General features: G+C 43.8%; 2 protein-coding genes across 2 annotated transcripts in view; both read right to left on the bottom strand.

The window, feature by feature from the left end:
* The window catches only part of dnajc28 (DnaJ (Hsp40) homolog, subfamily C, member 28), a 1,235,492-nt gene that overhangs the window by 379,035 nt on the left and 842,881 nt on the right, over positions 1 to 13,576 (bottom strand). The window lies entirely within an intron of this gene.
* Positions 1 to 13,576, bottom strand: part of gart (phosphoribosylglycinamide formyltransferase) — a 156,723-nt gene that overhangs the window by 136,020 nt on the left and 7,127 nt on the right. The window contains exons 2-3 of the mRNA XM_028790419.2: positions 6,057 to 6,205; positions 2,099 to 2,194 (exon numbers count right to left, since the gene is read on the bottom strand). Of these exons, the coding sequence (XP_028646252.1) occupies positions 2,099 to 2,194; positions 6,057 to 6,201 (241 nt within the window). The 5' untranslated portion in view covers positions 6,202 to 6,205. The remainder of the gene's footprint in view (positions 1 to 2,098; positions 2,195 to 6,056; positions 6,206 to 13,576) is intronic.

Raw genomic sequence — 13,576 nt, 5'->3', positions numbered from 1 at the left:
ATTGCCCTTGTACTTGTTTCTTCTGTTGGTAACTCTTTGGGATAAAATTCTTCAAAAAGATTTGGACATAATAAGTCTTCTTTTATTAGGAACTTAAAGTGAGGAAAATGTAAAAATTTATAAGAGTGCAGAAACTGTGTCTGACAAAAGCATTGACTTGAGTGAGAGGTGAGAGGACCGTGGGCGGTTAACCGGAAATGGTTGAGAGGAGGGTGGGACTTGAAAAAAAATCTCTTGGCAATGGTCTTGCCTCAAGGTTTTCTTTTATAACAGAGATGAAAAACGAGAGCTGATGTCACATCACGTGGCTTTTTGCCATTGGGTATATCAGATTGGCCAATCGTAGTTGCTGATCTTGTCGAATTTCCACAATCCGTACTAACCCCACCTCTCTCTTCTGTTCTTTTCCCAGTTTTCTGTCATGGCGATTTGCATCACCACCACCTAATCAAAGCACCGTGATGTCCCTACATTGATGGATTAAAGACCAGAAGTCCACGTGACCGTCATCATCAAGTCCTTCCATGAGAACCCTGAATACAATGAGGATGGATTGAGGTCACTGATGTTAGGTAGAATGCCCAGAGGGGACTGGGTGGTCTCGTGGCCTTGGAACCCCTGCAGATTTTATTTTTTCTCCAGCCGTCTGGAGTTTTTTTTGTTTCTTCTGTCCTCCCTGGCCATCAGACCTTACTTTTATTCTATGTTAATTAGTGTTCTCTTATTTTAAATTCTCATTTTGTCTTTTTTTCTCTTTCTTCATCATGTAAAGCATTTTGATCTACATTATTTGTATGATAATAAATAAATAAATGTTGTTGTTGTTGAATTTCGCCACTTAAAACCACAGCTCTTGTCACAAACGTCCTGTGCTGTCATGCTCACCACTTTGACAGCCAATAACGTGCTGCTTGGTGGAGACGGCAATGTACAAAGGGTTAACCGCTGCCGCGAGTCCCCCCCCCCCCTTTCTGTTATGGTGTGTAAACAGAATGGGGCTTCTCTACTCTTTGTGAGGTTCAAAACACACGTGTTCCTTATTCCTCATTGCTACAGACTGTACTGCCAACTGAAAGCTCATTGGAGCCCACCCCACGACCAAAGAGAACACTGTACCCGTTTGACTTTACCGTGGCCAGCTGCAGACCAGTTGGGTATGTCGCATTAAACGATTGGCTTTCCAGGGAGTGCACTGCTGACTGCCTCCGACTGGCTAAGATTATATAAATGAAGGCTACCACTGGAAAACAAGTCATCCATCCATCCATCCATTATCCAACCCCGCTATATCCTAACTACAGGGTCACGGGGGTGTGCTGGAGTCAATCCCAGCCAATACAGGGCGCAAGGCAGGAAAAAAACCCCGGGTAGCCCACAGACAGACAGACAGACAGACAGACAGACAGACTTTATTAATCCCAAGGGGAAATTCACATACTCTAGCAGCAGCTTACTGATACAAAAAAGAACAAAAAACAAGACAATATTAAATTAAAAACAGTAATAAAAATGTAGGTAAAAACAGACAATAACTTTGAACAATGTTAACATTTACGAGGAACGATCTCCTCAGTCTGTCAGTGGAGCAGGATTTAGGATCGCCAGTCCACCTAACGCGTATGTCTTTGGACTGTGGAGGAAACCCACGCAGACACGGGGAGAACATGCAAACACCACGCAGGGAGGACCCAGGAAGCGAACCTGGCTCTCCTAACTGCGAGGCAGCAGCGCTACCCACTGCGCCACCATGCCGCCCACAAGTCATCCAATGTGACATCATTTTAAGTTTGCTAAAGTGGCAAGGCAGACCTACAGCAGAGTGCTTGCATGGATGACTGCTCCAGTATGTTGCTACCATCTTATGAATTGACCAAAGCAGACTCAAAAGTAAGGCAGATGTAGACAGATAGGCTGCCCAACCTGTCCCAGTATTGAATGTTTAATGTAAAAATGAGTCTCGATAAAACTGAGCCTAACATTCAGTAGGCCCCTAAAGAGGGGGAAAAATATATATCTGCTGGGTCTAGGAACTTAAAACTGATAAGATGCCATGAGATCTGAAGGAAACCAATAAGACATGCTACACTTCCCATCTTACCTGCAGCCAAAGGGGCTTCTGGTCCCACCACCACCAGGCCGATGTTGTGATCTTTGCAGTACTGCACCAGGATGGAGTGGTTACTCACAGACACAGCTGGAAAAGAAAAAGCAAACGTGACAATTAAAAACGACAGGTCGGAGGTCGTTGCTCACATCATTCGGATAATGAAAATGAGCAAGAGGACTATAATGCTACAATCTACTTGGTTAGACTTTAAAATGTCCCCCCATTCTTGTCATTAACTACATCCCTAAATCCAGTGGGACAGGGTTTGAAAATGCTAACAAAAAGAAAAGGGAATGATTTGTAAATGTACTCGGACTTGGATTCAAACAAAAAAAAAAAAAAAAAAAGTCAAAAGACAATCCAGCCATCCATCCATTATCCATCCCACTATATCCTAACTACAGGGTCACGGGGGTCTGCTGGAGCCAATCCCAGTCAGCACAGGGTGCAAGGCAGGAAACAAACCCCGGGCAGAGCGCCAGCCCACCACAGAGCGCGCACACACACACCAAGCACACACTAGGGACAATTTAGGATCGCCAATGCACCTCACCTGCATGTCTTTGGACTGTTGGAGGAAACCCACGCAGACACGGGGAGAACATGCAAACTCCACACAGGGAGGACCCGGGAAGTGAACTTGGGTCTTCAAACTGTGAGGCAGCAGCGCTAACACTGCACCAAAAGACAAGGCATGTATTCAACCTCATCCATTATATTACATTTTGAGCACATACATTTATTCTGAAACTGACCCAATGCCCGCAACACATTCCAAAAAAGCTGGGACAGATTTAGGGGTTAGGACTGCTGAAGATGTGACAAGTTGAAATAACAAGGTGGTGTGAAACATTAGATGAGGAACGTCCAGAAAGGCCTAGTCTTAAACGTAAAGGATGGGTTGAGGCTCACCAATTAGTCAACAGATGCATTTGAGAATAATCCAGGAGTTTGAAAACAGCAACAACCCCCCCTATCCCCAAAAAAAAAATCAGTACGATCTTGGAAATTTTATCTTCTGCAGTCAAAACTAGAATTTAAAAATGATTCAAGGAATCCAGTCAGCAAGGCTAAGAACCACTTATGAATGTGCGTGATCGTCGATCCATTAGATGTCACCGTCTTAAAATGCGTCATGTGTCTAGAATGGCTATCGTGACATGAAGTGAACGAAAATGGCACCTTTTAATGGTTAACGGAGTAGATTACAATACACAAGCTTTCCAGGCAGTAAGAGGCCTGAGCTGCCTTGCATATTTGTAATCTACTCGGCCAATAAAAGGTGTCATTTTACTTCACTTTGCATTGCATTAATAAATAGCTAACACGGTACATCACTCTACTGCTTACAGGGGGTATAGAAAAAGAATTATCCCCCTTCAAAATATTCATATTTTGATCCTTTGCAGCCCGAGAAATTATTTCTTCAGCTGTATTTACCGAGCGCAACTCATAAATATAATCGCAACCGATCAAAAATTAAAAAAAACACAGATGTTTAAAAGGATCCCCCTTGTAAACTCAATCAGGTGTAGTTAATCACTTTCTCCATTGCACACCAAGCCAATGGGTTGTATTAAGCCGATGTTATTATCAAAGTACGCATAAATGAAAACGAGGTGGCGGCCATTTTACCTGGGAACGAGTTGGACGACCAAGACTATCGACTGTTGTGCGCTTGGCTATAGTAACAGCAGCAAGAAAAATCCTAAACTGAGTTTCTTTTGTATACCTTCTGTTTTGTCTTGGTAGAGTAATACAGTTAGGTCCATAAAATATTTCGACAGAGACTACTTTGTTCTAATTTTGGTTCTGTACATTACCACAATGAATTTGAAATGAAACAACTCAGATGCAGTTGAAGTGCAGACTTTCAGCTTGAATTCAGTGGGGTGAAAAAAACAATTGCATAAAAATGTGTGGCAACTAAAGCATTGTAAGAAGTTACAAAGAAATTACATTCTTATAGCTTTAATATCTTTATATATAATCTTCATTTGGATCTTGATCTTTGTTTGTCCGCGAATTCATGTTCCCCTGACACTGCCTTGGTTGTTACTTTTGTTTACAAACACTGTCGATACCACTCTTCGTGTTTAGATCTGGCATCGACACCTGCTTCGTTGTCGAGACTGTGGTTTTTTGTGTTTCTATCGACCGTCGTTGGCAGCACTTCGTCCAAATTGAATGTTCACCCGCTTCTTGGAGTCGGCAGTTAGAGTATACAAGTCGGACACACTTCTACGATGTTCCATCAGTCGGCGTTTGGAGTTCAATAAAGAAGTATCGGTTCTTCCTTACTCTTTGGATTGCCACAAAGCAACCTGCGAGATTGGAGAAAGGTTGAAAAGAGATCGTGAGAGGAAACGAGAGCATCGTGAAAACGAGACGGACTGTGAACGGAGAGAAGCAGAAATGCTCCTCCACCACCACATAATTACTATTCGGACAGTGATTCCGAGTAGGCCGCTCCTATCGAATCAATGTCCAAGGATTTTGTTTTGTAATTTTGTTTCCCTTATAAAAAAATCATAATGCTGTATGAGAGAAGGGCCCAGTTCACGACTGGCAGCCATGTTTAAACAGGGAGCCCTTCACAGAAAACTTTAACACGCGCAACGTAGTTGGGCGCACATGGTTAGTCTTCATTAGATTTTCTTTGGTTAGATTAAAAAAATCCTTATTTATTAATTCATAAGTGACATGTTTCTTATAGTTTTAAGCAAGAATTCAGAAACTTTCACATTGATTTATAATATCACAGGGTGTTCTGTTAGTAACAAGAGCTCAGCATTTTCTCATAAAAGAACGCAAACCAGTCTCATATTCTGTGCACAAGCTTAATTCTTTTTCTACCTAAATAAGGAACAAATCATATAGAACTAATAAATCATATTGCTCTCTGCAGCATGATTAATACAAAATACAATCCTTGGTATTTGTGAGTTAAATACTTATAATCATTAAAGTTAATAATGTTTTTTCTTCCTCACGATAGTTATAAATTGTTACGAACCCTCATCCGTTTAATAATAATTCTTTGCATTTATATAGCTCTTTTCTTACTAATCAAAGCACTCAGCAATTTCAGGTTAAGGGCCCTGCTCAAAGGCCCAACAGAGCACAGTCCCTATTGGTATTTACGGGATTCGAACCGGCAACCTTTCGATTGCCAGTGCAGATCCCTAACCTCAGAGCCAGTACTTAATACTCAAATGTGGCACTTGGTGCAACGGCCCATCTGCCAAGTTGTTTTGCCTGCCTAAGTTTAAGTCAGCCCTGATGGAGGATCGCAGGAATTGTTGGGTAGAGGGGGCCGGTCATCGGATTGGCTGACCCAGCTGTAGAATAGCCAATAGGGGGAGGCGGCTTGATGGCCGAGGTCTCCAGGACTCTTAACAAATCCAAATCAAATTATGTGATATCATCTACTGTTAAATTCTGCTCTGCACTTGTAAAATTTTATGCTGTATTGAGGATGGCTTGTGCTCCGTTCTGTGTATTGTATTGACCCCCCCTTTTTTTTTTTTTGTTTTTTTTTTTTGGACACCCACTGCACGCCCAACCTACCTGGTAAAGGGGTCTCTCTTTGAACTGCCTTTCCGGAGGTTTCTTCCATTCCCCCCCCCAAGCCCATACTACAAGGGTGTTTTTTTTTTTCCTTGTCTTCTTAGAGAGTCAAGGCTGGGGGGCTGTCAAGAGGCAGGGCCTGTTAAAGCCCAGGTGTGGCACTTTTTGTGTGATTTTGGGATACATCAAAATAAATTGTATTGTATTGTATCATGTTTTAGGTTATATTTATCCAGATATAAAGAAAACTCTACAAGGTTCTAGAATTTTCTAGTAGGTTGCACACTTTGCCTGGGATAACTGCCCCTCCACCAGGAACATAATCCATCCCGGCAGGTTAAAATCTGGCCTCTTCACTCACGGCAGATGACTGACTTACCCGAGTTGGAAATTGTATCGCCACCTGCAGTGCCAGCATTTCCGGGTGCCACAAGGACCTGCTGTACGTGGGGCGACTGAGCGAGCTTCCAGGCGAGAGCATGCTCCCGACCTCCACTTCCAACAATTAGGATCCTTTCTGCCATTTTGCTGAAGATAAAAACACATACATAAAATTAATAAAAAAGACAAGAGAAGTGAAATAAATTCCAAAGTTATAGAAAACTGTGGCCCACGCAAGAAACGGTCACTTCAGTTGGCAGAGGCAGAGAAGCAAGCAAATGTGGTTTGGGCTTTTCACATCTTTGCCTAAGAACTTGGATTCAAATCCACCAATCTTCCCCATGCCCTTAGCATGAGCACCAAGCTAACTGCTACCACTGTGCCACCGTTGGAGTGATCATCTGCCTTCCAACACAAGCAATAAAAGACAACTTATACAGGGAGATTCACTCAAGAGAGGCCCCGAATATTCAGTTCGAACTCCTGTTAAGATGAAGCAGTCTGAACCAAAAAAAAAAAGTATCTGCTCTATACAAGCAAACCACATCCAGCATCGCGTTTTCTGCCAGACACATTTCGACCCGGTGCAACATGTTCCTGAACGTATCGGCAAGCGTCTCGGGGTGGGAAGAGCAGCAATTTCACATTGGATGCTTTCCTTCAAATCTTCCACAGTGCGACGCTTGTTCCGATAAGACGTCTCCTTTGAAGGAAGAAGTCCAGTGGTGTCAGATCCGGTGACCACGGTGGCCAGAGCCCCTTTGAAATGACCCGTTGCCAAAGAAGGACTCCATTTCTCTTGGTAATAGGAGTCACTAGCAGTGTAAGCCTGTTTAAATGCATATTCTAATGAGCCATCAGCACGCTGTAAAAGCACAAAAACCCGGCTGCTCGCTAGTACTCGGTTTGGGTTCGGAGACATTCACAATCTGAGAGGATGTGGAAGGGCCTTCCTGCCATTCTGAGAAATTATGGCGTGGTGTCTCCCTCAGACTCATTGGAGAGATTGGTTCAATATCTAATTGGGGTTCTAGATTTTTCCCAACCGCCACCAGTTCTCTTTCTTCCTCCCCCCGACTAAGTTCAACAGGGGACTTGATGACTGGTGAGCGATGTTCAGCCATTAGTCTAGGAAAAAGGGCATTCCTTCTGCCTATGAGCAGAGGCCAAGGGGATGAGTCAGAAACAGCAGACTAAACTTTAAAGTGACGACCCTTATAAGTTAAAGGAAGAAGCAAAGTCTCATAGTCTTTAACATCTCCATGTACACGACGTATTTTTACAGTCTCAGTATTACTATGGTATCTGCCGTCAAAACAGTCGCGTCTGACGACACAAAGGTCACTGCCTGAGTCCAACAACGCTGTCAGCTCGCGGCCCCCGAACTTTACCGAGAAAAATAAGCCATCTTTTTCGACAGATCCGGAATATTCGAGCAACAAACCCCTGCTGCGCCAACTTCCATCGATTGAGCTGGAGACAGGTGACAATCTCTCACCAAGTGACCGGGTTGGTCGCATCGGAAACATCTTCGTTCAGCACCGATGCCGAAATATCCTCGGTGACGTCCACGGCCCCTTTCTCCAGAAGCAGGCATCTCATTCGTAACTGCACTAACTGCGTTTCCTGGAGGCCTTCCCGACGAAATCCGATGATCAGTTGCTTAACGGTTGATGAAGTTCCGGTCCACGGTCAAGTTGACGAGAATGCCCTGGGCGGTCCCTTGGAGGTTGTAAGACAGCATACGGGGCACCGAACCCACCGCTTCCCCCCCCCCCCCCCCCCCCCCCCCCCCCCCCCAAGTGGTCTGTGAGCCTTCAAACCATTGAGATATAATCGTCAGTGATTCAAGATTGTGACGAAGAAACTCATCTCGGAGAGGTGCAGGTATCCCGAATAGCACTATGTTCATAACAACCTTTTCCACGATGCGCTCCATCTCATCTCCCTCAAACCAGCAATGCACTTTATGAATCAAATCTTGTATTTGTGCACGGATGGAACTGTCCATATTCATTCAGTCTCCAGTCGTAAAGTGCAAAACCTTCAGACAAAAAGGTCGTGGCTTTACGCAAAACAATTTGCTCCTTCAAAAAAACCATAATCGCCAAGCTTATCAGCAGGTACATTTCGTAATGACAGAAGGCGTCACTGGATAAAAACGGGGTGACGATAACAGCCCAATGATGTTTGTCCCATCCTAACAAAGTCACCACTTGCACAAAAGCCAAAAGAAACATCTCTAGGTCATCAGACGGACCCATCTTCGTCAGCACATTCTTAGCATTGTCCGGGAGCGGAGGCAGAGGAACGACTCGCCTAACATTTTGCGGAGGTGGAGGAGGATCATCCTCCGGATCGTAAGGGAGTGGAACATTCTGGGCGATTTGAAAAATGTATTCGGCTTCCAACTGTGCAACCACTCCTGGTACCACTTGTCACGCTTGGGTCACAAATTTGCACAGAGACACAGGAGGTTGTAGAAAAAAAAAAAAAAAAAGGAACTTTATTCAAAACACTGCAAACAAACATTTGTCTCTTTTCAAAAGTTTAAAACGTGCTCCATGACAAGTCAGAGATGACAGTTCCGCCAGGAGCAGAGAATGTCAGAGAGAGAGAGAGATCAGGAGAAGCAAACAATCAATTTAACAAACTGAAAGAAGCCCGTGCAGGCTTTTTAAGAAGACGGAGCACCGCGCGAGAGGCATATCACGCGACAAAGCCGGCCAGAAGGGAACGGAGGAATGTGAAGGTAGTCTGGCCATGCTTCTTAGGAGTTTTCCCAGGGGCGTCTGTATCCTCTGGGGGTGCGATCAGCTTCACAGCTCACAATATATACACACACTTTTTAAAAACCACGCTTATATTCGGTTAAAAAGTGTACTAAAAAGTCTCTCATACAATCACTCATTAAAGAAAAGCGTGGGTGCTTTTCATCAACCAACATTCGAAAAGCACTTAAAATCTTAGCAAAAGCATCCACTGTGGGAGGAAACCCACGCAGACACGGGGAGAACATGCAAACTCCATGCAAGGAGGACCCAGGACGTGAACCCAGGTCTCCTTACTGCGAGGCGGCAGCGCCACCACTGCGCCACCGTGCCGCCCCTCTATCAAATGTCCTTAAACAACGCTCATCTCCCTCACCCTTGACACCCCGCAGTGGGGCGTGAAAAGGTCACCCCTTAATAACAGCTGAAACGTGACAAACAAGGCAGCTCGCGCATGAATGATCCGCCCATCCAGAGTCCTGCCGTCACCCAATCATAGATGGGGAAAATCTCCTGCTGCCATTAAACTGTCATTTTATAAATGTCACACACTCAGTCCCCCTAACACTTTGAAACTGGGTTTTATAGAAATTAACACCCTAATAAAACTCCCCTTCATTAAAGTGTAAAGGCCATTTAGAGCTCAAGTGATAGGACAGCTGGTCAGCTCAAATCGGACGTAGTGCAGGTGGCAGTGTACAAAAAGGGCAGGCACATTAACTTGATTAAGAGCACTAAATAAAAATGACCCCCCCCCCCCACCATATAATAAAATGGCAACCAATAAACCCAGAAAGTTCAAAGCACTGTAAACATTGATGGATAGACGCGGAGTCTCTCGCTCTCGCCTTTTTCTTGAAAGTGCCCACAGCCCACCACGATAAACCCAGAATTCCACTCCAAACCAGAGATTGCTACCCCAAGAACTCACACCTTTCTGAACCACTTCAAAGAACCCCAAAAACTCATCTACATCGTAGAAAAGCCCCCTAACTTCAACATGAAGAACTACACACCTGCTCCCCTATGGCCATAGTCGTCAAACTCAAATTTTACCGCGGGCCAATAGAACACTTAATATTCTGGCCTGCACTGGGTACAAATCGACAAACACCACCCAAAACATCCATCCATCCATTTTCGAACACAGGGTCACGGGGGTCTGCTGGAGCCAATCCCAGCCAACACAGGGCACAAGGCAGGAACCAATCCTGGGCAGGGTGCCAACCCACCGCAGGACACACACAAACACACCAGGGCCAATGTAGAATCGCCAATCCACCTAACCTGCATGTCTTTGGACTGTGGGAGGAAACCGGAGCACCCGGAGGAAACCCACCCAAAACATGCTTTTAAAAAAAATAAATTAAATAAATAAACAGAAAGGAAATGCCTCTGTTCAACATAATCAAACCTCACGTCTGTCTTGGAATATACATAAAAATACACACACGTACACACACCACTTTTCTCTTTACACAAAGTGCTTTAACCTAGACATAGACAACCACCACCGATGTGGAGCGCCCACCTGGTTGATGCAACGGCAGCCATTTGTACGCCAGTACGCTCACCACACATGAGCTGTCAGGTGGTGAGAGAAAGCCATTTAGGGACAAGGGACGATTAGGGGGCGAGAAAAGAAATAAGGCCGAGATGAGCAATTTAGTCAGGACATCGGGGTACACCCTACTCTTTACAAAAGGATACCCAAGAATCCTTAATGACCACAGAAAGTCAGGACCGTTTCACCCCGCTTCACCTCGTACACCGCAGCTTGCAGTTTGCTCTAAACACAAATTCCCATACTGCCCTGCAACTGTACATTGACGCTCACGCCTTAGTTTGCTTGTGATCACCAATACAAAGTCTCAAATTAAAAAAAACAACACCCAGATAGATGAAAGGCACTATATGATAGATAGATGAAAGGCACTATATGATAGATAGAGATAGATAGATAGATGAAAGGCACTATATGATAGATAGATGACAGGCACTTTATGATAGAGATAGATAGATAAAAGGCACTATATGATAGATAGATGAAAGGCACTATATGATAGATAGATGAAAGGCACTATATGATAGATAGAGATAGATAGATAGATGAAAGGCACTATATGATAGATAGATGAAAGGCACTATATGATAGATAGATGAAAGGCACTATATGATAGATAGACAGACAGTGTGATGGATGGCTGGGGCCCATGCCTGGCTGGGACGCCCCTTCACCACATCTGCCAGGGGGACAAGGGTGGGAAGCCCAGTATATAGTTAAACCCCTACTTAAGAAAAATAATCTCGACCCCTCTTCTCTTGAAAATTATAGACCCATCTCTAACCTGCCTTTCTTAAGTAAAATTCTAGAGAAGGCAGTCATTATACAGTTAAATGAGCACCTCAATAAACATGCTATTCTTGATAAATTTCAGTCAGGTTTTAGAACAAATCACAGCACAGAAACTGCACTCGTTAAAGTAGTAAATGACTTGCGGGTAAATGCAGACAGAGGCCATTTATCTGTTCTCATCCTCTTAGATCTGAGTGCCGCATTTGACACCATTGATCATAATATTCTTAAGAATCGCCTTAGTCAATGGGTGGGCCTCTCTGGCAGTGTCTTAAATTGGTTTGAATCCTACCTGGCAGGGAGAAAATTCTTTGTTAGTTGTGGTAATTATAACTCAAAGACACATGATATTCTATGTGGTGTTCCACAAGGCTCTATCCTGGGTCCGCTGCTCTTCTCAATCTACATGCTTCCATTAGGTCAGATTATCTCAGGGCACAACGTGAGCTACCACAGCTATGCTGATGACACACAGCTGTATTTATCAATAGCACCTGATGACCTCGACTCTGTTGATTCACTAACACAATGTCTAACCTGTATCTCAGAATGGATGAATAGTAACTTTCTCAAATTAAATAAAGAAAAAACCGAAATCTTAGTGATTGGCAATAATGGATACAATGAGGCTATTAGAAATAAACTGGATGCATTAGGATTAAAAGTCAAATCGGAGGTAAAAAGCTTAGGGGTAACCGTTGATTGTAATCTGAATTTTAAATCGCATATTAATCAGATCACTAGGACAGCATTTTTTCACCTAAGAAACATAGCAAAAGTTAGACCTCTTATATCATCGAAAGATGCAGAGAAATTAGTTCATGCGTTTGTTTTCAGTCGGCTAGATTACTGTAACGCACTCCTCTCAGGACTACCCAAAAAAGACATCAATCGTTTGCAACTAGTGCAGAATGCAGCTGCTAGAATCCTTACCAGGAAAAGAAAATCCGAACACATTTCTCCAGTTGTGATGTCACTACACTGGTTACCTGTGTCATTCAGAATTGACTTTAAAATTCTGCTTATGGTTTATAAAGCTTTAAATAATCTCACCCCGGCTTATATATCGGAATGTCTGACACCTTATATTCCAAATCGCAACCTCAGATCCTCAACTGAGTGTCTCCTTAGAATTCCAAGAGCAAAACTTAAAAGAAGTGTTGAGGCGGGCGGCCTTCTGCTGTTATGCACCTAAAATCTGGAATAGCCTGCCAGTAGGAATTCGCCAGGCTAATACAGTAGAGCACTTTAAAAAAACTACTGAAAACACATTACTTTAACATGGCCTTCTCATAACTTCACTGTAATTTAATCCTGATACTCTGTATATCCAATTCATTATAATAACTATTCATTCAAAATTTGTTCTAACCCCTACTCTCTCTTCTGTTTTCTTTTCCGGTGTCCTATTGGTGGTGGCTTGTGCCACCACCATCTACCCAAAGCACCATGATGTTCCAACAATGATGGATGGATTAAAAGCCAGAAGTCTGTATGACCATCAGCATCAAGTGACTCCGTGAGAACCCTAACTACAAAGAGGACTATTTCATTTATGTTAGGTAGAATGCCCAAAGGGGACTGGGCGGTCTCGTGGCCTGGAACCCCTACAGATTTTATTTTTTTCTCCAGCCTTCTGGAGTTTTTTTTTTGTTTTTTCTGTCCACCCTGGCCATCGGACCTTACTCCTTTCTATGTTAACTAATGTTGTCTTATTTTAATTTCTTATTTGTCTTTTATTCTTCTTTTCTTCATTATGTAAAGCACTTTGAGCTACTTTTTGTATGAAAATGTGCTATATAAATAAATGTTGTTGTTGTTGTTGTTGTTATATCCCCCTGGACGCTAGATGGCAGCCTCCCTGGGTTGCAGTGGTGTCTTGGACACTCCCAGGGCTTCATGGGGGTTGGAGTTCTGTACAGCTCTGTGGGGTTCAGCAGGTGCCGCAAGGGGTTGCTGCAGCAGGAGCTGCTGGTCCCTTTTCAGCACTGGTTTCGTCTTACCCGGAAGTACAGCCGGATGTCGCCAATCAACCACCTGGAGCACTTCCGGGTACCCAATAAAAGGGAGCCAGCGACCACCACTCAGCAGCCAGAGTCGAGAGGAAGAGGACGAGGTTGCCAAGGAGGAGTGGTGGTAAAATGAGAAGAGTGTGTTAACTTGTGGTGTTTATCTGTACTGTGCTTGGGACTGTGTTGTGGCTGGAGTGAGTACGGGGAAGATGTGCCCTCCAGTTGAAGAATAATAAACAGTTTATTCATTTTACACATGCCTCCCGTGTCCAATCTGTGTCGGGTTGGGCGCCATACAGCGTCCATCTTACAACAGATAGATAGATAGAGATAGATAGAGATATGAAAACCCTATTAAAAACCCTACACTGGCTGCCGA

The sequence above is a fragment of the Erpetoichthys calabaricus genome, chromosome 4, assembly GCF_900747795.2.
Source record: "Erpetoichthys calabaricus chromosome 4, fErpCal1.3, whole genome shotgun sequence".
Classification (NCBI taxonomy): Eukaryota; Metazoa; Chordata; class Cladistia; order Polypteriformes; family Polypteridae; genus Erpetoichthys; species Erpetoichthys calabaricus.
Note: the sequence above shows the minus strand (reverse complement) of the source record. Positions and strands in the feature narration are given on the sequence as shown.